The sequence below is a fragment of the Globicephala melas genome, chromosome 18 (assembly GCF_963455315.2).
Source record: "Globicephala melas chromosome 18, mGloMel1.2, whole genome shotgun sequence".
In the NCBI taxonomy this organism is placed as follows: domain Eukaryota; kingdom Metazoa; phylum Chordata; class Mammalia; order Artiodactyla; family Delphinidae; genus Globicephala; species Globicephala melas.
In genome coordinates this window covers 13,483,245-13,508,419 of record NC_083331.1, presented here as the reverse complement: position 1 = coordinate 13,508,419, position 25,175 = coordinate 13,483,245, and the positions used below count along the sequence as shown (strand labels likewise).

General features: G+C 36.9%; 1 protein-coding gene across 1 annotated transcript in view; it reads right to left on the bottom strand.

Annotated features, from left to right (window-relative positions):
• The window catches only part of UFM1 (ubiquitin fold modifier 1), a 163,824-nt gene that overhangs the window by 34,989 nt on the left and 103,660 nt on the right, over nucleotides 1–25,175 (bottom strand). Inside the window, exon 4 of the mRNA XM_060287709.1 lies at nucleotides 18,163–18,203. Within this exon, the coding sequence (XP_060143692.1) occupies nucleotides 18,163–18,203 (41 nt within the window). The remainder of the gene's footprint in view (nucleotides 1–18,162; nucleotides 18,204–25,175) is intronic.

Genomic DNA, 25,175 nt, shown 5'->3' with positions numbered 1-25,175 from the left:
AGAGTGCCTGGAACAAAGTAGAAATGCAAAACATGCAAAAAATGCAAAAAATTTTTTCTGCCTGCCTTTTTGTTTTCTTTAAATTCAGAAGCCATAGAAAATTATAAGAGCAAATTAGATAAAAAATAACTATTATAAAAGGGCATGTATTATGAAAATGTTAGAACAACAAGAGGAATCTAATAAAAATCATTTATGTTTGCTTATTTAATAAATACTTATTTAATATTTACTATGTGACAGGCACCAATCTAAGTACTTTATAAATATTTATTCATTTAACTCATATAACAACTCTATGAGGTAGGTACAATTATTATTTTCCATTTTTAAAATAAGGAAACTGAAGCACAGAGAGGTTAAGCAACTTGCCCAAGGTTACACAGCTAAAAAGTGCCATATTAAAATAAAGAACCCAGGTATTTTGTTTCCAGAGTTCATGCTTTTAACTACTACATTGTGCTACGTACTTATGTGAGGAAGATGAAAATAACAACAATAATTATGGCTAACATTAACATTTTACTTAACTTGCACTTTCTAAGCACCATATATTACAAGCGTATGAGATAGGCAATAATAATTATTCTGTCTTAAAGGTGAGCAATGTAGAAGCACAGAGATGTTAAGCAACTATTCTTTCTTAGAGCAGAAGGTTAAAGGAGTGTACTTTCACACAAAACTTGTCTCAGTACCACAAACATTTTGTGTGTGTGTTGGTTTTTTTTTTAACTTTTTATTTTATATTGGAGCATAGCTGATTAACAATGTTGTGATAGTTTCAGGTGCACAGCAAAGTGACTCAGCCATACATATATATGGATCCTTTCTCCCACAAACTCCCCTCCCATCCAGGCTGCCACATAACATTGAGCAGAGTTTCCTATACAGTAGATCCTTGCTCTTATCCATTTTAAATGTAGCAGTGTGTACATGTCAGTCCCAAACTCCCTAACTATCCCTTCCCCTCACCCTTCCCCCCTGGTAACCATAAGTTCGTTCTCTAAGTCTGTGAGCTGTCTCTGTTTTGTACATAAGTTCATTTGTATCATTTCTTTTTAGATTCCGCATATAAGCGATATCATACGATATTTCTCTTTCTCTGTCTGACTTACTTCACTCAGTATGACAATCTCTAGGTCCACCCATGTTGCTGCAAATGGCATTATTTCATTCTTTTTAAGGCTAATATTCCACTGTGTATATGTACCACATCTTCTTCATCCATTCCTCTGTCGATGGACATTTAGGTTGCTTCCATGTCCTGGCTATTGTGAACAGTGTTGCAATGAACATTGGGGTGCATGTATCCTTTCAGCCCATGTTTTTCTCCAGATATATGCCCAGGAGTGGGATTGCAGGGTCATATGGTAGCTCAATTTTCAGTTTTTTAAGGAACCTCCATACCGTTCCCCGTAGTGGCTGCACCAATTTACGTTCCCACCAACAGTGCAGGAGGGTTCCCTTCTCTCCACGCCCTCTCCAGCATTTATTGTTTGTGGATTTTTTGATGATAGACATTTTGATTGGTGTGAGGTGATACCTTGTTGTAGCTTTGATTTGCATTTCTCTAATAATTAGCGATGTTGAACATCTTTTCATGTGCCTATTGGCCATTTGTATGTCTTCTTTGGAGAAATGTCTATTTAGATCTTCTGCCCATTTTTTGATTGGGTTGTTTGTTTTGCTTATATTAAGCCACATGTGCTGTTTGTAAATTTTGGAGACTAATCCCTTGTTGGTCACTTCATTTGCAATTATTTTCTCCCAATCTGTGGGTTGTCTTTTTGTTTTGTTTATGGTGTCCTTTGCTGTGCAAAAGCTTTTGTGTTTAATTGTGCCATAAACATTTGATTAGATGAAAAAAATATTGCTTCTGTTCAAGTCTTAACCACATTTATGATATCCACTTGATGATCACTTTTCTGTAAAAAAAGACTAGTTGGTCCAGGATGCTTATACATTTTCAGCCTTCTGAAAACCTCTAATGGTCACCAGCAGAGACAACAGGACTCTATTTACACTTGACATGATACTGTTGCTGTAGCAACCGGATACCCAGAGAAGCCTCTGCCATTCTCTCCTTACAGTAACCCAGAGAGCTCCATTTTTACCCTTAGCAAGCATGTCTGGGACTGCACCACTGGTAGGTATATTTATATGTACCTGTTGATTCAATTTGTCTAAAAACAAGTCCCATTCAACCCCTAAAATGCTCTTCAATCTGTTTCTTTTATTTTTCGCACAATCTGTTCATGCCCTAACCATTTATTTTATAAGTAGTCCCCTCTGCCTTTAAATTTCTTCCCTTGCCCTCTAATTCATCTTTCTATTGCTACCAACATTATATTTTCAAAACATAGGTGGTGTTTTGGTTTTTTTGTTAGTTTCTTTCTGTTTTCAAATATCTCCTATGGGATGATGTCCAAATCTCTTGATATGGCAAATTAGAGATGCAGAGACGATGTACCAGTAAGTAAACAAAGACGTACAGTGTATTAATGTTGAACTGTAATGTGCTTTTTTGACATTATAGAGATTACTAACTCCAAATAATCTAAAACGATGACCTTGAAAGAAAGTGTTTATCTGGGGTAGAAAACAGTAAGTAACCATGGGTTTAACTGTAAATTATATTCATGGATTATTCCTACCTCAAGTGCTTACACGACATGGTTAGTTTTGTAAATGTTTATCTTGAAGTAAATATAGACCGTCACACTTTGTGGCTAAATTTTTTGGTAGAATAACGATCAGCAAGTAACACAGTGTAAATAATGAGTTGATAATAAGTAGATTTGTATTAGGAAAGTAAGTGATTGATGATTTTCAAATATCATTCTAGTTAGAAAGTGTAATTATGCAGTGGGGAGGAGTTTTCAAGTCTTTGGAAAAGTGCTTCTGCAACTTTATACAACCCACACTCCAACTCTGACTGTGAAATGGCTGCTCAGTTTGAATTCTCAATCCACAGAACAAGTCATTATGAAAAACTGAAAAAAAAGGAACCCGCACCCCGTCATGTTCTTAGCAAAACCACGTCGCATGCACTCAGGCTACAGGGTTGCAAATAGTCCAAGCTATTTCAGAACAACAGTGTCTATTTTTCATTTTGAATTACTGCAATTTCAGTAGCAGCTGTTGCACTGAAAATTATAATGGTCAACGTTTAATCAGTGCAATGTTCCCCCCCCCCGCCGCTTCATCAATCAATCATTTGCTTCAGCTACCGTAGAAATCTCAAACTTTAGTTAACAATAACCTTAAAAGCCTCATTAGAATCTAGCCCGACCTACTGATCTCCCATGATTTCCCACGGCTTCCTAACATGCAGTCTGGGCTCTGTTTCAGCAGTTCCCTTAACACCAGCCTCCCTTTGCTTTTCCTTACTTCGCACATCTTGAAAACCATCTGTTTTTCCCCTACGCTGTACAAACACTGTCTTTTTTGACATCAAACGCTAGTCTCACCTCCTCAAGAAAGTTATCTTTGCTTATGCTAATTTAGTTTTATATGATTTCCCCATATCTAGACTTCTAAATTTCATCTTGAACAGTACTTCCTGGTCTTGTCTCCCTAACTTGATTGTAAATTTAGAGAAGCAAGAATCATCTCATATTTTTCTAGCTCCTTTGCTGTATATGACTCCATACAAGTGTCTCTATAAAAGAAATATCCTGGAATATCATTGTGTGTTAATACAACATTCATTTCTCTTTCTTCTGAGTTTCTATAATACTTCAGATAAACTTAGGTTTTTATTCTGAGGGTCTAGACCTTGTATACTATAGTTATTATTACACGTCTCAGCCTTCCTAAGGAGCTTAAGTTCATTCAATCATGGCAATAATTCTTTGAGCACCTACTCTATACTCCAGGCAGTGTGCTAGGCACTGGAGAAAACAAAATGAGCAAACACCTGCCGTGAAAGAGTTAATAGTCTAGTGACCTTCTGTGAGCGAAAGGCAATTACATGAGGTAGGATGGGGGATGCAGCAAACTTGTGGAAAGGGCTGGGGGACCTCAGAGGACAGAACCACTGACCTTGTTCAGTATGGGAAGGGCAAAATGATTGAGCTGGGTATTAAAACAAGAGCAAGGCTTCACCAGTAGAAGAGTTAGTTAAGGGGAAGTATATTTAAGTAAGAATAGTAACTAATGCAAACTCCCAGATATAAGAAACAAGCATGGTGTGTTTAGAGAACAGCAAGCAGTTGGATGAGAAGGGAGGGTAGTGATGATAGAGAAGGTTGAGATGGCAGATTGGAATCAGAATACTGTTCACTGATCAAGGATTGCTTGATCCTTGCAGAATTTGGCTATGACTGCCCAAGAAATTAAAAATCACATAAATCTAGAGTAACAACTCGGACCTGGTGATCAGAATCGTCAAAGGTGGAGTGAAAAGTACTCTGTGCAATAATATCGTAACAGTTTTCAAGAGATTGATTGGGATTTCAATCACTCTCTTTCTCCTTCTTAGTATTTTGGCCTTGAACAATTCCAATTTCCAATGCCCCTACCCTACTTTCTTCTTAAACGTCATCCTATACGTACCCTTGTACTTACATCTATACCAATATAGAATATATGATGATGATACATACTTGTTGAGCACTTGATACATGCAAGGCACTCTACTTATCTGTTTTCATTATCACCCTTATAATCAGACCCACGATACAAATCACTTACTGAGCACCAAGAGGTTAATTACCTTGCTCAAGTTCACACAGCTACTAGATGGTAGAGCTAGGATTTGAAACAAATCAACCTGACTCCAGAAACCTTTCTCTAAATCACTGTCAGCACCCTGCCAAGTACAGAGCAGACTTTGTCACCACGCCAGGTTATGGATAAACTTTCCAGATTGTAACCGCCAAGTGGGGTCTTCGTTAGAGACTTACCTAAGCCTGGGAGGTGACCTGAAATAACACAGTGGGAAGAAGGACAGAGAGCAAATACATACAAAAAACTTGTTTCTCTCTCTAACTACCTTTACACTCGGGCAAGCAGGTCCTGACAATATCTTTGTGCTAAGTGACAATCTGACTTGAAGCTGAGAGTAAATCAAGAGACCCCTCTCTCCAAATAGAAGACTCTGACATCAGACTGGGAATCTCCAAGTTAGGTGTTAGTAGGTGACCACAGAATTCAGCTTCAGGACTTTGAGCAATTTTTAACTGAAGGTTTGCCACTAAAATGTTTCTGGATTCAACTTGTATGTGGGTGCTTCATGTTTGAAGACCTTCTTGTATCACCATATCTTCTACTTATACCTAATTGTTCTCTGTGTTAATCAGAGGGGTGTCAGTTTATGGAATAGCCAGATATAGCAATTCCAGCAAGCTTAGTAGGTACAGGATACTAAGTATGTTCAGCAGAGGAAGTTTCTAATTTGATAAACTCAAAATTAAGGGAGAGAAAGATTTTTAAAATATGTAAACATAATCATCAGAAAGACACTATTTCTTATGGTTAATAATGCCACATTATTCTCAGGTCACTCTGCATTTATCAGTATTTTTTCTCTTCTTTCATAGAAAATAAGATGTTTAGCTGGGCAACATGGCCATCAGAATGAAGACTACGTTTCCCAACCTCCCTTGCAGGAAGTAACGACCATGTGACCAAGATCTGGCCAATGGGATGAGAATAGGAATATATTGCAGCTTTTCTTTTCATCTTATCCTGCTCATTTTATACAGCTGCTTGGAACTAGGATGGGAGGCTGAAGTTCTATCTCATATTATGAATAGCAAGGTCATAGCCTAAGGTTCATGGTATAAAAAGCTGGAAGAAGCCTGGGTCCCTGAGAACCTTTTGGGCAATACCTTCACCTCATTCCTGGATTGCCTGCATCCACGACATTTTTTTTAATGTGAGAAAAAACAAACCTATATTTTTTAGCACTCTGTTATTTGTTTTTTTTTTTTTTTACTTGAAGCACAACTTAATCCTAATTGAAACAGATTAAGGACTAACATTCAGAAAACAAAGAATTTTATCGTACCAAGAAAAATATATAAAATAATCTAACACTGCAATTATCAAAGACAAATAGATAAGCTAACAATGGATACACAGGATGCCAAAATGTGTTCATTCAGTGATTAAAATCATTTTCATCTTTAATTTTTTATTGTGAAATTTGTCCTACATAGAATAAAGGACACGTACACACGCGCGCAGTTTAAAGAATTAAAATAAAATGAGCACCTATAGGCCCATTACTGAAATGAATAAGTAAAGCAAGCACTGTCAGTATCTTTGAAGCCTTGTGTATGCTTCTCCGTAATACATTATGCTCCCTCTCTCTACACCCCAGAGGCAACTTCTTCCCTGACTTTGTGGTTATCACGAAATTGCATCTCCTGCAATGTATTATTCTCCTCAAATAATGTTGGAAAAGATTGTTTAGATTTGTTTTTAGCCTGATGCAAAGAAAATCATACCAGTTTTTTATTGTTAGTATTGAAAGAGAAAAGAAAACACAGAATTGACTAATTCAGATTTGACACTTCCAATCAATGTTTTGGCATCATGAAGTCACCAAGAGTTTGCCCCAAGGTTGGATGAGTCTTAAGACTTTTCCAGTTTCAAAGTTCTTCAAATAATAGTTATTGATTAGTATGAACAACTCCTGATGCGTACTTTGTACAATAATAAGTGATTTTGATTTGAACCATTTAGATTTCATTTATAGATACCATGTAAAACATGAGAATATGCTCTAAAGGCATGTCATTTTTTTTCTTTCTTCAGAATTTAAAGCAAGGATATATAATTATAATTGTGTTTATATTTAAATTCATAAATATTGTTTTCTCCATCATTATGGAAATAATGGATTCACATATTTATTAATGGTTTTAGGAGACAAAAGACGTGACAAAATGAAATTTCTACTATTTGGTCAGTCTGAATCCCCTAAGATAGGACATATTATTTTTCTGATATCTGCCCCTATTTGTACCTTAACATTTGTGCCTAATTAAAGGAGTGTAACACTGGTTTTATAAATCAAATTATTACTGAGATTCTTTATGTACTCAATACTATAAACATGCATGTATATGAATCTCTCATTTGTGTCAAGTCATAATCATTTTGGTTTCAATAAAAAGGGAGTGACAACTGCTTAGGAAGCAACTTGCTTTTATTAAAACTGGCATTTGCTGTTAAATTAAGCACCTCTTTTGCGATTTATTTTATAATGTTAATAATTTCACTATTTTGACGATGGGGAATTTATTTTCCATATTTAACATTTGGGACTGTTATGTAAGCAGCTGACTCGTCATGGGATTTAATCCGAGCACTCAGTGTGCTTGCAAGCTCATGGAAGACTTAAGACAAGGAAACAAATTAAATGAACAGAAGACCTTAACAAATAGGCATATGAATCAATAATAAATAGAATTTATTACTAAGAACATTGATGAACCAGAGCATCTCATTCTATATGGATGCTGAATTAAAGTTTGTTCAACTTATGGTAATTACTAAAATACCTTCTCTTTTTTTGAATCAAGATATATATATATATATATATATATATATATATATATCTCATATAGGCCTGAAGGCCAAGAAACACATGTAAAATGTTTTGTACTTTGTCAACATTGAAGGAAGAAACGTGATTATCATAGACTACGACATATCCATTGTTCATTGCAGTGATGTTGACGTGACATATTGTTAGAGAATCACTTGAATGGTTACAAGTTACATGCCTATCAGTTTGTGTTATCGTAACTAGTCCTTAGCCATAGGCAACCAGATGCCCTATTTCTGTCCAGATCACTGGTTTTCTAAAGATCTAAAAGCTGCCCCTAAGCAGTCTCTACCTTCCCCACATTCTAATAAAATAGGTTAAACACAAAAATACCTGTGATGTAGGATAAAATCGAGAAGTCTTGTATCCTGTGTTTCGGTTTGAACCCTGACTCTGTCAAGTATAACAAGCTGTGTGATCTTTCAATAATTGTTTAAGCCCTTTGTGCCTCTGTCTCTTCACCTCTTCAAGGTGGGGAAAAAGTTACATCTAATAAGATTGTTGTGAGAATTAAATGAGATAACACAGGTTAAGTCCTTAGAGAAGAACTCAGCACATAACAAGCACTAAAAAAACCCCAGCATTATTTTCATCCCAAGTTACACTTATAATTTATAGGTAAGCAAATGAGTCTAGAAATCTTTTACTTGAGATATCAAAGTAAATCGTGGGCGGATATGGGTAGAAACAGTAAGTTCCCAGAGTCTGTGGTCTTAATAATATGCTCACCTCTATTTTATTTCTGAGAATTAAATTCCTCACAATACTAGGAATTATGACACTGGACATTTAAAAATTCAGCTTTATCTATATTTTGCTTACTTAGTATCAGAAGTACTTCATAAGCATTTCAAGCCTATCAATTTTTCAGAGTGACAAGGCAGGGCTATCGTTTCCACATGATTAGCCCCTTTTACAGATAGTAGGTATTCAAACAGTGTTAGTCGAATGAGTACAGTCAGGCCTCTGTATCCTCGGGTTCTGTATCCTGGGATTCAAACAATCTCGGATCAAAAATATTTGGAGAAAAAAAAATTTCAGAAAAGTTCCAAAAAGCAAAATTTGAACTTGCTTAGTGCTGGCAACGATTGACATAGTATTTACATTGTATTTACAACTCTTTATGTAGCATTTACGTTGCATTAGGTATTATACGTAATCTAGGGATGATTTAAAGTATACGGGATGTAGGTGGGTGATATGCAGATACTACGTCATTTATCTAAGGGACTTGAGCATCTTCATATTTTGTGGCGGCTGCGGAGATCCTGGAACTAATGCACCGTGGATACCAAGGAATGATTGTAAATTCTTATTCATGGTCTATCTGCTTAGCAATGACAAGTGATGATCTGAAAGCATTTCTTGTTTCCTCATCCCAGTGCCCTTCAGGTGATTAGGTCTACCAGTATATATGCATTAATGGCTTTAAATTTTACATTATTCTCACCTATATAAAAATTCTGGATTTCTCCATGAAAATCATATAACTTCAGATTATTCTATAAAGTAAGTACAAAAAGAATGCCTTGTCATTAAGACAAGCAGCAGAACTTAATGACATCAGAGCACTGATTTGGAGACCGCATTCATTATTCTAAGTGTCCAACAGAGTGTGCTGATGCTCTGTATGCAACAATGACAATTTAGAGCAGTAGTCGTGTATCAGATTTATTTCAACTATTTGGTTTGCTTGAAATAGTTGAAGTAAAAAGTGAGACTAGGGCTTCCTTGGTGGCGCAGTGGTTGAGAGTCCGCCTGCCAATGCAGGGGACACGGGTTCGCGCCCCGGTCTGGGAAGATCCCACATGCCACGGAGCAGCTGGGCCCGTGAGCCATGGCCACTGAGCCTGCGTGTCCAGAGCCTGTGCTCCGCAATGGGAGAGGCCACGACAGTGAGAGGCCCGCGTACCACAAAACAAAAACAAAAACGAAACAAAACAACAACAACAAAAAATACTCAGAGCTCAGTGTGGAAATGTGTCTTCATTAGATCAGTTCTGTGTATGATGTGGGCTATTGTTTCCAGCCATATAACACTAAACCTTGTTCTCCGGCCCTCCTGTTGATTCTGTAAAATGCCTAATTCTTTTTTCAACTCACATCAATCAAAGCCAAATTCTGTTGCTATTCAATAACACATAATGGTGATATACTTGTCATTTTCAAGTTGTTCTTCTCAGCAAACGTCGTTTACAGCTCCTTCCCTGCATTACTGTAGGACATAGAATTTAATGGATTGCATAAATCAAAGGGGAACAGCCCAAACACTAAGGTTGGCCAGGAGAGATAAAACCAGTGAGCAGAGCCATAGACCTGTGGTGATTACAGCAGGTGGCTAAGGTTGGATGAAATAAGATGCATTCCTCTACAGTTTCATCTTAAACTGAACCTTGAGCAAGTTCATGAGCAGAATCTGAAAGGAGAGGCTCTGAAATCAGAGAGCGACCACGAGCAGATATAACGTGGGATGAGACTAACACACATACAGTATGTTCAGCGGAACTAAAAGTGTAAGGAAAAGAGAAATAGAAACTAATAAGCATAGGATATTAGAGGAGCTCCATTAGAGTCAGAGCTCCTCAAGGTCTGTGGCTTGTATCACTTTATCTCTAGCACATAGCACTGGGCTTCACCCTCATTAAACAGTTTGTTCTCAGGAAATACTTTCTAATCTAAGGATTGTTCTGGTTGGTGTCTAAATAAAAATATAAAGTGAAAAAAGAAAAGAAACAAACATAAAATATTTTCTTGTTGCCTGTCCTTTGATGAGGAAATATGAAAGTTTATATCAGTAGCCTACAAAAATGATGTATGATTTCACTGAATGTATTACAAGTGTAAAGTGCAGTTAGTCCTCATTAGTTTATATAGATTCTATTAACTAATCTCCAGCACAGTGTTTTCTAAAAATCAGTACGTAAATAAATGAAGAGAGAAAGTAAACGGTAGAGAGAAAAAGAAGGAAAGAAAGACAGAAAGAAAGAAAGAAGAAAAAAAGGGATGAAAGAAGGAAAGGAAGGAAGGAAGGGAAGGAAGAAGAGCACTTACATCTTTTTATTCTTTTTTGTTTTTGTTTTTGCAGTACGCGGGCCTCTCACTGTTGTGGCCTCTCCCGTTGTGGAGCACAGGCTCCGGACGCGCAGGCTCAACGGCCATGGCTCACGGGTCCAGCCGCTCCGCGGCATGTGGGATCTTCCCGGACCGGGGCACGAACCTGTGTCCCCTGCATCGGCAGGCGGACTCTCAACCACTGCGCCACTAGGGAAGCCCCACTTACATCTTTTGAGGCAGGCAAGTGACAGTGCCCACAGGACTAGCCATGACTCTCATGACTCTCATTGGGGCCATCTCTTTGTCCCAGAACACTTTGCTAGCTCTAGTGCGCTGGATGAATAGTCTGTTTGAAACAACTACTTATTTAGCTCAGGGCTGAATTCAGGGAAGGTAGTAGCTGAATGACACTTAGCACTGCCTTTGACAGAGAATGAAGGAATTAAAAAATAACTAAAAAAAAGTAACATCAAAAAATAGCAAAGTCTACTGACAGATCTCTAGCATTTGGAGTTTTGAAATTTCTATTTCACACTTAAAAGAACCAAAGTAATGTAGAGCCTTAAAGAAGTTAGTTATCGCTACATTATCTCTAAATTTGGTACTTTTTTTTTTTTTGGTACGTTTTTAAATGACCTTGACTTAGAAAAATTGTGTTCAGTTAGGTTTATTTCTGAAATCCCGTTTTCCTTCAATATATTGGGCTGGCCCAAAAGTCCATTCGGGAACCTGAACAACACAATACATCAAAACATAAGCTCCTGGAGGACAGAAGTCTTCTTTATATGTTTGTCTCTATATTCCAACTGTCTAGGATAGGGCTTGATACGGCAGGTGCCTAAAAAATTAGTTAAATGAACTAATAAATGAAGGGAACTTCTCTTTTGTCCCCAGTAAGCTGCTATTGTCTATATTTTGATTTTATGACAAGATCTAAAATCACTTGAATGAAGGTATAAATGGCTGAACAGTAGTTTAAAATAATTCCCTTACTAAGGGTATATTATTTGCCTTGGTAATGTAGTATGTTATTTTGTTTCTAATGAAAATTATAAAATATGATAAAGATGCTAAACTTTTAGTTATAAGCCAACACTATATATGTGTATATTTATTACATGAAAGCATAAATGTAGAATAGTTCCCAGATGTTAAAAACAGGTTGGGAGTGGGACAAAAAAAGGGAAAGAGAAATTTTGATATGGTAATATTTTTCTTCACTCCATAAAAAGACAATTAGAGTTAGATAAAAATATTTTTGCTAAGTTGTCGTCTTAGAATACGTTCACAGAATACAAAAGCATATTTCAGCCTATTTTATAGGTAAGTTTCTCATGACATTAAAATAAAAATTAAAGCATAACACATTTGTATTCTGTCTCTGGCATTGTGATGTGTGCTATTAACTTCTTGTGAAAAGCTGCAGAGTGGATTGAGTTAGAGGGAGAGATCTGAGCTCCTCGTTTGACTAATGAGTCATCATCCTTTAGCATCTGGAAGGTAGAGGGGACCATTTCTCCCATATCGATACATATTTTCAAGGAGAATATAGAATGAAACAGTGCTCAGATGTTTGGGGCAAAAGGGAATCTATATTTTTGGCTTCTGTAAAAACATTTTTATAAAGCCAAAATATTCTGCATTTAATTTTTAAAGTTACAGCTGGCTTTTCATGTCACCACAAGTCCCCAGTTCCTCTTCATCCTTGCCCCATCATATGTACACAGAGACACCCAGATACACGGCAGCCACGGCAAACATATACTGTTTGAAGTAACCTTGTTAATCTTTCCAAAACCCAGTGTCTTTAATCACTGTTTCTCCTTTGAGTTTTTGAGTGGCTTTTTATTGCTGCTGATGTTAAGCCCTATTAACACTTAATAAGTAAAATGGCCTTTCAAATTTAAGTAATTTCTTTGATTTTTCAAATCATATACAGAAAATGATGAATAAAGGGGAATTTGGTGAAATTTACTGTGTTTCAAAAGTCACTTTTAGAGGTACTCTTAGTACCTGATTGAAATTATTTGTTTAAAAATAGCTTACATAAGTAAATATTGAAATGAAAAAGTGTCAAGCAGCTACTTGACTAAAGTCATATTTCTATGACTTTCAAGTTTGTAAAAGTACATTTCAAGTCCAAATAAATAGCTTCGTTCATGTGTTTGGCAGAAAACGCTCAAATTTTCTGATTTGGCTGAGAAATTACAGAAATTCCTCTTTTTGAGCCCATTGCACTCAGATAATATTGCCATTGTTTTTATTTGATTTGTATTTTTTAAAAAACCTGAAACCATTGCTTTTCCCCCTTGGCCGCACTGCACGGCATGCAGAACTTCCCAGACCAGGGATCGAACCGTGCCCTCTACGGTGGAAGTGCAGAGTCCTAACCATTGGACCACCAGGGAAGTTCTGCCATTGTCTTTAGAATGGTCCACTCACAGCACCCCAGCATTTCACCACTGGGTTACACAACATGACAGTGCCTCTCCTGGACACTCATTTTTTTTTTTTTTTATTCTGGGCCTTTGCCTATTCCATGCATTTCTTCAATTTGTTTGTTGACTGTTAACTATTCCCCAGGAATAAGGTGTCATCTAAGATCTGGCCCAAATGTCTCTTTCATGGTAAAGGTTTACCTGACCTGCCCGAAAGGATTAAAGGAGAAGGAAGAGTGGAAACTAGATTTTCTGAGCCTGGATTGATGGTTGCTGGACAACCTGGAGGAGGGTGTGCATTGCATTGTTCAGCTAGAAATATGTCCTTCCATTGTTTTCCCTCTCAGCCGCATATCTTGAGCGTAGTATCTTTTTAAGGAAAAAGAGACACATAGCAAAGAGTAGTAGAAAAAAAGTTAAGGAATTTAAAAATAGATTTGTGTGGGTTGTCATAGGATGAAATGTCTTGTATGTCTGTAAATAAATTAGATATGTTAATGTCAGAAGTCTAACCCTTGTAAGTTTAAAGGTTTTTTAATGTACTTTCTATAGTATTTTATTTTTGTTATTCTTAGCTCTATGGTAAATGTCTTTAAAATAGCTCTGCCTATCTCAGTGAGCTGAGAGGAAAAATAAAAAAATGGATAAAGAAAATGTGATGTGTGTGTGTATATATATATATATATATATATATATATATATATACATGTGTATATATATCTATATATCACATTTTCTTTATCCGTATATATGTGTATATATATATATATATATAGGTAAAGGAATATTATTCACCATACAAAAGAAAGAAATCTTGCCATTTGCAAAAACATGGATGGACCTTGAGGGCACTATGCTAAATGACTTAAGTCAGAGAAAGACAAATACTGTATAATCTCACTTATATGTGGAATCTAAAAAGAAAAAATACATGTAAAGAACAGACTGATGGTTGCCAGATGCTGGTGGAAATGGGTACAGTAGTCAAAAAAGTACAAACTTCCAGTTATAAGATAAATAAGTTCTGGGGATGTAAGGTACACCATGGTGACCATAATTAACAATACTGTATTGTATATTTGAAGTTGCTAAAAGTAGATCGTAAAAGTTCTCATCGCAAGAAAAAAATTCTGTCACTATGTGAGGTGATAGATGTTAAGTAAACTTATTGTGCTAATCATTTATCAAATAATTATGCTGTACATCTTAAACTAATGCAGTTATATGTCAATATATTGTAATAAAAATGGAAAAATAAATAAATTAAATAAATTTGGCATTTTCCACACTCCATCTCCCACTAAAAAAAAAAGTGTTTTTTTTGTCCCAGTTTACTTGAAAGACAGAGGCTGTCACAATGACCTTTTCTGTGTTACAAACCTACTTAAAACTTAATGGTGTAAAACAGCCATTTTGTAAAGCTGATGGATTCTGTGGGTTGAGAATTCAAACAAGGCACTGTGGGGATGGCTTGTCTCTGTTCTAGGATGTCTAAGGCCTCAGCTGGGAAGACTTGAAGGCTGAGGCTGACTTCACCAGTGTCTAGAGGCTGAAATCACTGTACGCTGAAATCCTTCACTCGCAGGTATAGTACTTGGGCTGAGATGAGCAGAAGGCTGGGCTCAGCTGGGACATAGCCTGGGGCACCTCCACATCTACCCCCCCCCATGTGCCTCGGGCTTCTTACAGCAGGGCTCTGTGTTCTGAGAGGTGGTGACCCCAGAGGCACCTGGAGAAGGTATTCCAAGGGAAACAGGCAGAAAATACAGGCTTCTGGGTGTCCCAGTGCTTTATTGGCTTCAGTCATGATTTCTTTCAGAGGAGTATCAGAGAATTTGAAGACAGTTTTAAAACTGCCTTGAAACAGAATTATTCTATCCCTGTAAAAGGGAGGTGGAGGAGAGACTCAAGCTGAAAAGAGAGCCCAAGACAGAAAGGGCAAAAATAAGTGGAAAAAAGGAAGGAGTTGTTTGTATAGTTGCTTGTTTCTGGCAAATGAGTCTCCATAGGAAGTGCTGATTGCTTAAACTTGGGGTAGTTTTGTGTTTTCTCTCCCTCTTTCAGTTGTTTATTAAAACTGAACTCATGACTTTCTGCTTGTCTCCATTCCTACCACTTCAAAATGAATTCTTCAAGAACTGGTTTCTATTAACCTTCACAACATCACTCTGGTACCAGTGCCCACAATCATCTGACTCTCCCTTTTCCTGGTGCCCAAGGCCAGATCTGTGAGCACGTGACCTGTGCAGTCATACGAGGCCCTCTGCTGAGAAGGGCCCAACAAACACAGGCTGTCCAAGGGTCAACTGTACTTTCTCCCTGCCTTTTGAACAGGGGCCTCCACAGTTTAGACACCATTCATTTGCACTGGGGCCCTGCAAATTTTGCATCTGACCTTGCTCGTGCCCCATGAATCTAATCAGTTTCCAAATTACAGTTCTGGAATACCTAGATCTCAAAATCTCTCCTTTTCTTTCCCTTTCCACTGTACTATCACTCCATCCCATAGTTAAGATAGTTGCCTGCGTATTTCCCTGGATTCCAATCTTCTGCCTCTATTACTCACACTTTTTTCTAAATCATATCCCTAATCATCTTATTTCCCTGATCAAAGGTTGTATTACTTTCCCTTTGAATCAGAATCCTTTGCATAATTTTCTAAGGTCCTCTATCGTCTGACTTCATTTGGCCTTGGAACTCCTGTCTCTGTTTCTCTTCAGGAAATCCATGGTCTAGTCAACCAAAGCAGTTGTTCTTTGAACTCACCAGTCTTTTCCCACTTCCAATTCCTGCCACTGAGCTTTGCACATTATATGTGCTCAAAAGTCAAGGGAATAAATGCATGGATGAATAAGTAATCATAACCATGTTTTAGTAAGAAAATCCTGTGAAGATCTGGAGAAAGTCTTTTTCACTATGTTTAAGTTTTCTCCAAAAGTTATAAAAAACAGTAAACTTTAAATCAAGGGTTTACCAAGTATGGAATAGGCAGTCTTTTTAATGGGCAATTATCACAAAAATTAACAAGATCGCAGTTACTGGATTGAACTACATTTACTGAGTGATTGGGCTTACTTTATTATATATTTCAAGCCTGGTATCTTCTATTTTGCAGGCCCTAATATAGACTAGGATAGCATACATTAAATATGCTAGTTAAACTGTTTATCGACAAAACCATAATCACTTCTCTCTAGTACTTTCATTTATTGCTTCTATATGGTACGTTCCAAAATCTGTATTGTCAATCTTGGTCATCCTGCTGGATTATAGTCTGTGGTTTTCAACTGCCTTTCTGAAAAAACCTATAAGAGTGATAAAGGAAAAGTCCTATGACAATTTAAAGAAAGTTGACGTAATCATGAGCTATTTATGGAGAAATGATGTTTGGTCTGAGGCCTAAAGGCTGGGTAAGAGTTTGACAAGGACAGATGAAACAGAAGAACATGAGCTAGCAACTACAATTTGTCGTGGTCCTTTATATGGCCAGAGGTCCAGTCTTTTTAGATGGTTAAGTGTGTTAAAAGGAAATAAATGTTTGGAAAAGCAAATAGAAGCCATGCATCATGGAAGAGATTGACCTCCATGACCCAACTACGTGTTGTCTATGAGAAATTCACTTTAAATATAAAGACACAGTTTAAAAGTAAAGGGATAGACAAATACCATGTTAACATTAATCAAAAGAAAGCTAGAGTAGCTATACTAATTTCAGACAAAACAGAATTCAGAGCTAGGAAAATTATCAAAGATAAAGAAGGGCATTATATAATGATAAAAGAGTCAATTCTCCAAGAAGACATAAAAATCCTTAACATGTATACACCTAAGAACAAAGCATCGAAACACGAGGCAAAAACTGATAGAACTGCAAGGAGAAAGAGACAACCCTCCTGTTATAGTTGGAGACTTCAACATAATTCTTAGTATTTGATATTTGCAAAGAATTGGTAAGAATATAGTTGAAATAAACAGTACCATCAACTAACTGGATCTACTTAACATTTATAGAGTACTTGATCCAGCTGCAGTAGAAAACACGTTCTTTCAATCTAATGTGGAATATCCACCGTGATGGTACTCATTCTATAACACTTCAACACACTTTAATAGGGAGAATAGAAATCATATAAAGTATGTTCTTAGGCCACAATGAATTAAACTAGAAAATATTAACAGAAAGTAGCTGGAAAATCCTCCAATATTAGGAGATTAAAGAGTACACTTCTAAATAACATATTTGTCAATGCAAGAGAAATTTTAAAAATATTTTGAACTAAATGAAAATAAATATATGACAATCAAATTTTGTGGGATGTAGCAAAAGCAGCCCTTTGAGGGAAATTTATATTATTAAAGGCATATATTAGAAAAGAGGAAAGGTCTAAAACCAATAATCTAAGTTTCTACCAAGGAAACTAAAAAAAAAATAGTAATTTAATCCTAAAGCAAAAGGTAAAAAAAATTAGAGCACAGATCAATGACATTTAAGGCAGACAATCAATAAAGGAAATCAATGAAGTAAACAGGTGAAAATACCAATAAAACTGATAAACTGCTAGCCAGGCTAACCAAGACAAAAAGGGAGAAGACACAAATTACTAATATCAAAAACGAAAGAGGAGTCAATACTGATGCCTTGAACATTAAAAAGATAGTAAAGAATGTTATGAACAGCTTTTTTTTTTTTGAAATGGACCAATTACTTGAAAACACAAACTACGAAAACTCACATACAGGAGAAATAGAGCATCTGAATAAATTTTATGGAAAGGAAAGCACCAACTGAATCCCCCAACAATTAAAAGAAGAAATAATAGGAATTTTGTACAATGTCTGCCAGAAAAGAAGACATTTCTTCCTAAGTCATTCAGTTAGGCTGATATTACCCTAATATGAAGATATTACGAAAGAAAACAGCAGATCAACATATCTAGTGATCATACATGTAAAGAACCTCAACAAACTATGAGCATATAAAATGTATCATGCAGAGTACATAAAAATCAATTATCAATACCTATGCCCTCAAATATATTTAATATTCCACAAATGTTTACAAGGCTCCCGAGTAAATGAAATTTAAACACTCTGGTTTTACTTACTAACCTCCAGTAGACATCTTGATGCGCAGCTGAAATGCTCTAAACCTAAAATCACAAACAAGATACAGAAAAAGCTAAAGAAAAGAATAATATACACAAATTGGACAAATTCCCTCTATTAACTGAGAATTGGTAATAGTAATTATAAAATACGTATTTTCAGGTGCACATACTAAACTTATTTGTCTCAAAGCAGCAGATTGAAATAGATAACCCCATCTGCTTCTTTGTGCTCCATCCATTTAATTGTTATAGCTATCCCCAAAGCACAGCAGGTATTATCACGAGGCAGTTCCTATGTAAAAATGGTTAACAGTTTAACAATTGTTAAAATGAATTGTTGTCAGAAATGCAATAAAATATCGGGCAACAAGGACCTGCTTTTCAGATCACTGACTCTTTCAGTCGACCCCTCTGCTTCACTCAAACTCCCTGGTGCAGCCGAATTCATAACTCACATCTTTTCTTCTTTAATTGCTTCAAGTTGCATCTGAGACTATGATGCAAGGAGGTGTCATGCTGACCTTGTCAGCCCCACACAACTTAATGGAGCAAACGATCAGTTTCTTCCCTTGCTATCTAGTCTGTTTACTCATGGATATGTCAGGGAGGTAACGTCTGCTTTTAGGATGCTTGGATTTTAGATGATATATTTGCTTTCATTAGTGAAGCCAGTTGACTGGGAGCGCCTCACAAGCATCTTGACCTGATTGTATTAAGGCAGCTTTGAAACAAAGAATACAGTTTTGAAAAATGTAAACTCAATAGTCCCATGGTTTTTATTAGACATTTTTGATCGCCTTGTGTCATTTTATAAGTATGCCTAAATGTGCTTTCAGTTGTCAATGAAACACGAAAATGTGCGTGTTCTTTTCTTTAATAAATGATAAAAGACACTGGAACCCACTCAAATAGTTCACGGAAAAAAATATCTTGATGGAAAGAATGAAAATCATGTCTACTTCAGACTAAATTTATTTGAATTTAATGAAAAATAATTAGTAGAAAGAATAGAAATCATAATAACTCTTTCAGATCAAATGTATTTGAATTTACACATGAGAAACAAGTTAAGCCAACCCTTTACAAGCATTTAAATTTGAGGTTTAATGATATTAGTATCTTTGGTTGTAATTGAATACATTTTTCTTTCTCTGTAAATTCTGGGCTAAAGTTTGTGAATGTACTAAGTGTCTTGGGAGGCCATCTGTCTATTTGGGAGAAAAATGGCTGGAACTCTCTATAGAGATTATGTCTTCACTGCATTCTGTGTAATCAGAGTTAAATTTTTCTTTCAGAGTCAAAGAAGCTCCCAAGTTTTTAATAGATATCTTAGAACTGTCCACCAGCCACCAGGAATGGTAACCCTCCTGACACTCTTTAAGGGGTCTCCACTGCCTTAAATGCCTTTTGGTTTTTTTCTGCACAGGGACATTATCTGCTGATCCTATACTTACATTTAATTGTTTTAAATTTTATTTTATTCTGTTTAGCCCAAGTTAATAGTCATTAATAATCATTTTCAGAGAAATTCATGTAGATTTATTTTACTTTATCACATTATCTTTCTGGTAACTTAGTTAATATTGACTCAAACTCTCATTAACGTTTAATGAAATGCCTAGGAGTTTCGGAAAAGAAAAGGCATAAAATGTTTTAGACTAATTGCACTGTCTTCCTCTCAGAAAGTAGCTGGGCAGATATTTTAGTAACTATAACCTGGCTATTATTAACTTCTTCAGCACAGGGTCTGAATTTTGTTCATTATATTCCTAGAAGCTAGTACAGTGAATGTCATACTTAGGGCTCATTAAATGTATTTTAATTAATTGAGCCCTCCCATCAAAGAATCACCAAGATGACAGCAATAAAAGATGGCAACATATATCCTACTTGGAGAGAAAACAACACACATAGAGGTGAGCATTGGTCTGATTTTCCCTTGTGACAAAAAAAAAAAAAAAAAGGCTCAGAGATAGTACACTTTTAGATTTGGATATTGTACCCAAGTGAATATAGACAGTAGGCAATTTTATATACAAAACAATTAACAGGATAATGAAAACTAGACTAGTCTATGTGGTACGAAAGACACCATAAACATTGTTTGCATCTGTGAGTAAACAGCTGTTCAGCTGTAACAGTGATAGAAGATTTGCATATGGTCCTTCATTCTTGTGAGGTAATTTGCAGCTCGATTATGAATCAATGAAAACAATATATCCAGTCATTTGACAGAGGCAGTAATATGCTAAATTAATAGAATAAGAGACCTAGCCAAAAGACTAAGGTTATGTGTATGGCTGTATCAAATCTAATATAAATTGAATCCCGGGGATAATAGTCATTTCACAGATACATGAATACATTCAAGCCATCAGGATTTACAAAAATAAAATGCTAATTCAGTCATTTCAGTCACACATCTGCATTTTTTTCTTACTGAATTTTATGTCTATATATATGCCACTATCAAGATTTATTAACGTTTGAATTTTGTACTTTGCTGCATATTTTTATGAAATAAATTAAACATTATATAGAAGGAGTGGATGTCACTTTTGTCCTCTTAGTCACAGTTCCTTTCCGTTATCCAAAAGTAACCCCATATCGTGAACGTAATACCCTTTAACACATTCATATTGATACATACAGACATAGGCAGTTCATTTTATCCGTTCTCTGTGTAAACACAGCTTGTTCTCACTTTTTTATTTCAAGAATTGTTGCAATGAATAGTTCCACAAATGTCTTCTCTTATGCATGGGCAGCCATTCTCAAATATTCTAAACATTGACAAGTTGTTCCAAAGTGGTTGTACCTGATTACGTACCATTTGCAATGTAAATGTTAGATTTCCTTTTTCTCCATAACCTCACAAAAATGTTGTTACCAAAGTTTTAAAAACAGTTTTTGCTTTTTCTTTGCATGTGAATCTGATTATTAAGCAATGGTATTTCACTACTTTTTAGATTTTTTTCTTCAATTACTACTGATGCAAATATCTTTTCATATACAATTAGCCATTGGGTTTCCTTTTTTCTGAATTGCCTTTTCAAATTCTTTGATTATTTTTATATTACCTCTTTTTTTGTCTTGGTTCTTAATCAACGCTTATCTATACTACTTGTTGTAGGTATCTTTTCCCAGAAAAGTTATTCTGAAGACAGAGATCATTCAAGATATTTAGAGCCCTCTGGCAAAACAAATGCAAGAGAAGTATTATGAATCTCCCCTAAACTTTTTTGATACAACTTTATCCTTTTTCTCTTAGAACTTAGGAAGTATATAATGAATACTGAGCATCTTCTCAAGGTTTTTTTGGGTTGAGTTCATGTCTAAAGATGAACCGGCTACAATCTAAGGACTACTAATAAAATATCCTAATCATCTTCTTGAGATAAAATGTTCTCTTTTCTTTTATATTAAATGGATCCAGCCATTTAATAAAAAAAATGATTAAAAGCATTCGCAGAATATTCCAGCTTGCATTCTTTTAAAAATAAATCTACTTAACTCGTTCTTACATTGTCTGTAATTACTCATATCTACTTTAGCAGCTCTTATTTAAAGTATCCAATTTGCCTTCTCTTTCAGATTGACCTTCAGAGAGATTTTGCTACTGATGAACACATTGTATGGTGAGATGTGGTCTGAAATCAGTCTCTTGACATTTGCTTTAAATAGACAAGTAAATGCTAAAAGCTATATATAAAAAAAAGGCACCATTTGGGTGAGATTCATAAATCCTAAGGAAGCCACTTTGTACAAAATATGCCATAGACCTAGCTAGGTCTGTTGGCATCTAGTTCACGTCTCAATTTTATGTCTGTTCTTGCATTTATTGTATAAACTGTCCACAAATACAAAGAACATTAAAATCTTAGAGATGATCTCTTCTTGCCCTTTCGTGTATAGAGACTCACAGTGTTGAAGTTATTTACTCAAAATTACACTGAGTCAGTGGCAGAAATGAGAAAATTTCTCTATTTCCCATTACCTTAAACTATTGGGACAACAGCCATGCCCTGGCAGAAAACACACATCCTTTTGGCATTCTTCCAAATTCAGTGTTGTCAAAGCAGTCCTTTCCAACATTTTTCACATCGTGGCACACAAAGAAAATGGTACTATTTGTAGAATACCCTGAAGTCTAGATAAGAGGTTATTTTTAGAGGCAACTAGCCTGAGGGACTCAAAGGAGGTGGTCACTGTCCCACACACTTGTAACGGATTTACCAGAGCGCACAGTTGCTTTCCACTGCTGTGTTTCCCCATTCATCCTCCTGAGGATGAGTACCTTGAGATCAGTGCCCAAGGGGTTTGGAAGGGAGTCTTACCAAGCAGAGGCTTGCTGCCCAACGCACATAGAAGCCAACACTATTGCACAAGCTTTTGAGAAAAGAAAAGGGCTTTATTGAGAATCCACTGGCAAGGAGACAGGAGGCAGGTCTCAAATCTGTCCCCTGGATCTGGGGCTTGGGTCAATCTTTTTGTTTTGTCTTGTTTTGCGGTACGCGGTCCTCTCACTGTTGTGGTCTCTCCCGTTGCGGAGCACAGGCTCCGGACGCGCAGGCTCAGTGGCCACGGCTCACTGGCCCAGCCGCTCCGCGGCACGTGGGATCTTCCCGGACCAGGGCACGAACCTGCGTCCCCTGCATCTGCAGGCAGACTCTCAACCACTGCGCCACCAGGGAAGCCCTTGGGTCAATCTTTTATGAGTTAGGAAAAAGAGGCTGGTATGCGCAAGTGCTGGCAGGGCAGGTTTCCACTGGAGGGCGTTAAACTATTTTTTCTTTTTTTAAACTCTTTGCATTGGAGAGCCATGTATGGAATGGTGGATTTCGGCACCAGATCTTCCTGCACAAGAGACCCCTCCTTTCTGAAAAGGTTCCAGCTTTCAGGTTCCAGTAATGTTCTAGCTTTCTTGGCTCTGGGGAGGAAACACATGTTCCAAGTGTTATTCGAGGAGGGCTTTCCTCCTCTGTGCCTGCCCTGGTTACAAGACTTGCAGTTTTGGTTTTGCTGTATCTGCAAGGCAACTAGACATCCTGTTATCGACAGAGCGCGACCAGTTTGAGCTTGTCCTGTGGTTACAGGAGCAGAGGAAAAAAGAGGGCCTATTAGACATACCAAGGAGTTCTTAGGTTGGTAAATATCAAGCCATAAACATTTTTCCTTTTGTTATCTGTTACTCCTCACTTCCAAAAACTTCATCAAACAAAGAAGAATGGTAGGAATACTTGTGTGGTAATTTCGATGAATTGCTGGAGGCAAAGTGTGGGCTAGCATGAGAGTGAAACCCCCCCAGGAGCTGTTTTAGTGAGACCTCTCCACACTCTCATGAGCTTTCTCTTTAGGAATCCTTCCGGGTTCTCATAGTGAAGCTCTCAGAAAGATACCCACATGTCTCTGCCAGGAAGAAGATTTGAGAAACACTCTCAGAGACTTCATGAAAAAGGCTCACTCTCGGGAGAAAGGACTTTGCCAGGGCGTGATTCTGAAACTTTACTCCAGGCAGGGGAAAGGAATCTCCCCAACTTTGCTCCCTTCTAGCTTTCTATTTCACTCCAGGAGGGGAAGAAATGACCAAACAACCAACTATATCAACAAACAAAGTATAGTTAACAGAGCTAGAGCTTTAAGAAAACAGATAGAAAATTCTGTGGCCAGGGACAGAAGCAGGGCTCAGTGGAGAGAAAATCTACACCATGGGAGGAAGGACAGAAACACCACAGCCTTGAGGTAGAGGTTCACTAATAGACTGAGGATAAAAGGAAGGTTATAGAATGCTTCTCCTTCCCACAACTTCCCACATCACTGATGGGAATCCAGTATAATAACAGTGGATTGCAGCTAAGAGATGAAAGCACAGATTCTCTCTGAGGAGCAATATATAGGGAAGCCCTAAAGCAAGAGGGAGACAAAAATTCTGACACCAGAGGACTTAACAATACCTATAGCTACAACTAACATTAAACACAGCCTAACTCCTAGCCAGTTTACAGTAAATTCTCATACTAGATACCTACTTATCTCAGTTCCTGTTACCCAATACAAGTCAGTTCTCAACAGAAAATTTACAATGTGTGACAAAAGGCAAGAAAAAACATAGTCTGAAGAGACAAAGCAATCATGAGAACCAGACTCAAATACAAAAGCTATTGGAATGATCAGACAGAATTAAATTAATAATGACTGTGATTAAAATGTTATGGGCATTAGTGAGAAAAGTAAACAACATGTTAGGACAGATGGCTAATGTATGCAGAGAGATGAAAATTATTTGATAGAATCAGAATGAAATGCTAGAAAAAAATTTAAAAGTAGCAAAAAAGAAGGATGCTTTCAATGGGCAAATAAGTAAGCATGACATTGTTGAGGAAAGAATCAGTGAACTTGAAGAAACTTCCCAAATAACATGCAAAGAGAAAAAAAGAATCTAAAAAATTCCCGCCCCCCAGATCCAAACGTCCACTGACGGATAAAGAAAATTTGATATATATACACACAATGGAATGTTATTCAGCCTTAAAAAAGAATGAAATTCTGCAAAATGCAACAACATGGATGAACTTTGAGGATATTATTGTAAGTGAAATATGCTAGTAAAAAAAAGATAAATAGGGCTTCCCTGGTGGCGCAGTGGTTGAGAGTCCGCCTGCCAATGCAGGGGACACAGGTTCGTGCCCCGGTCCGGGGGGATCCCACGTGCCGCGGAGCGGCTGGGCCCGTGAGCCATGATCGCTGGGCCTGCGCGTCCGGAACCTGTGCTCTGCAGCGGGAGAGGCCACGGCAGTGAGAGGCCCGCGTACCGCAAAAAAAAAAAAAAAAGATAAATACTACTTGATTCCATTTATATGAGGTATTTAAAACAGTCAAGTTCATAGACTCAAAGAGCAGAATTGTGATTGCCAGGGGCTGGAAGTAGGGGAAATGTGGAAGTTATGAATCAATGGGCATAAAGTTTTAGTTAAGCCAGATGAATATATGCTAGAGGTCTTCTTTACAATGTTG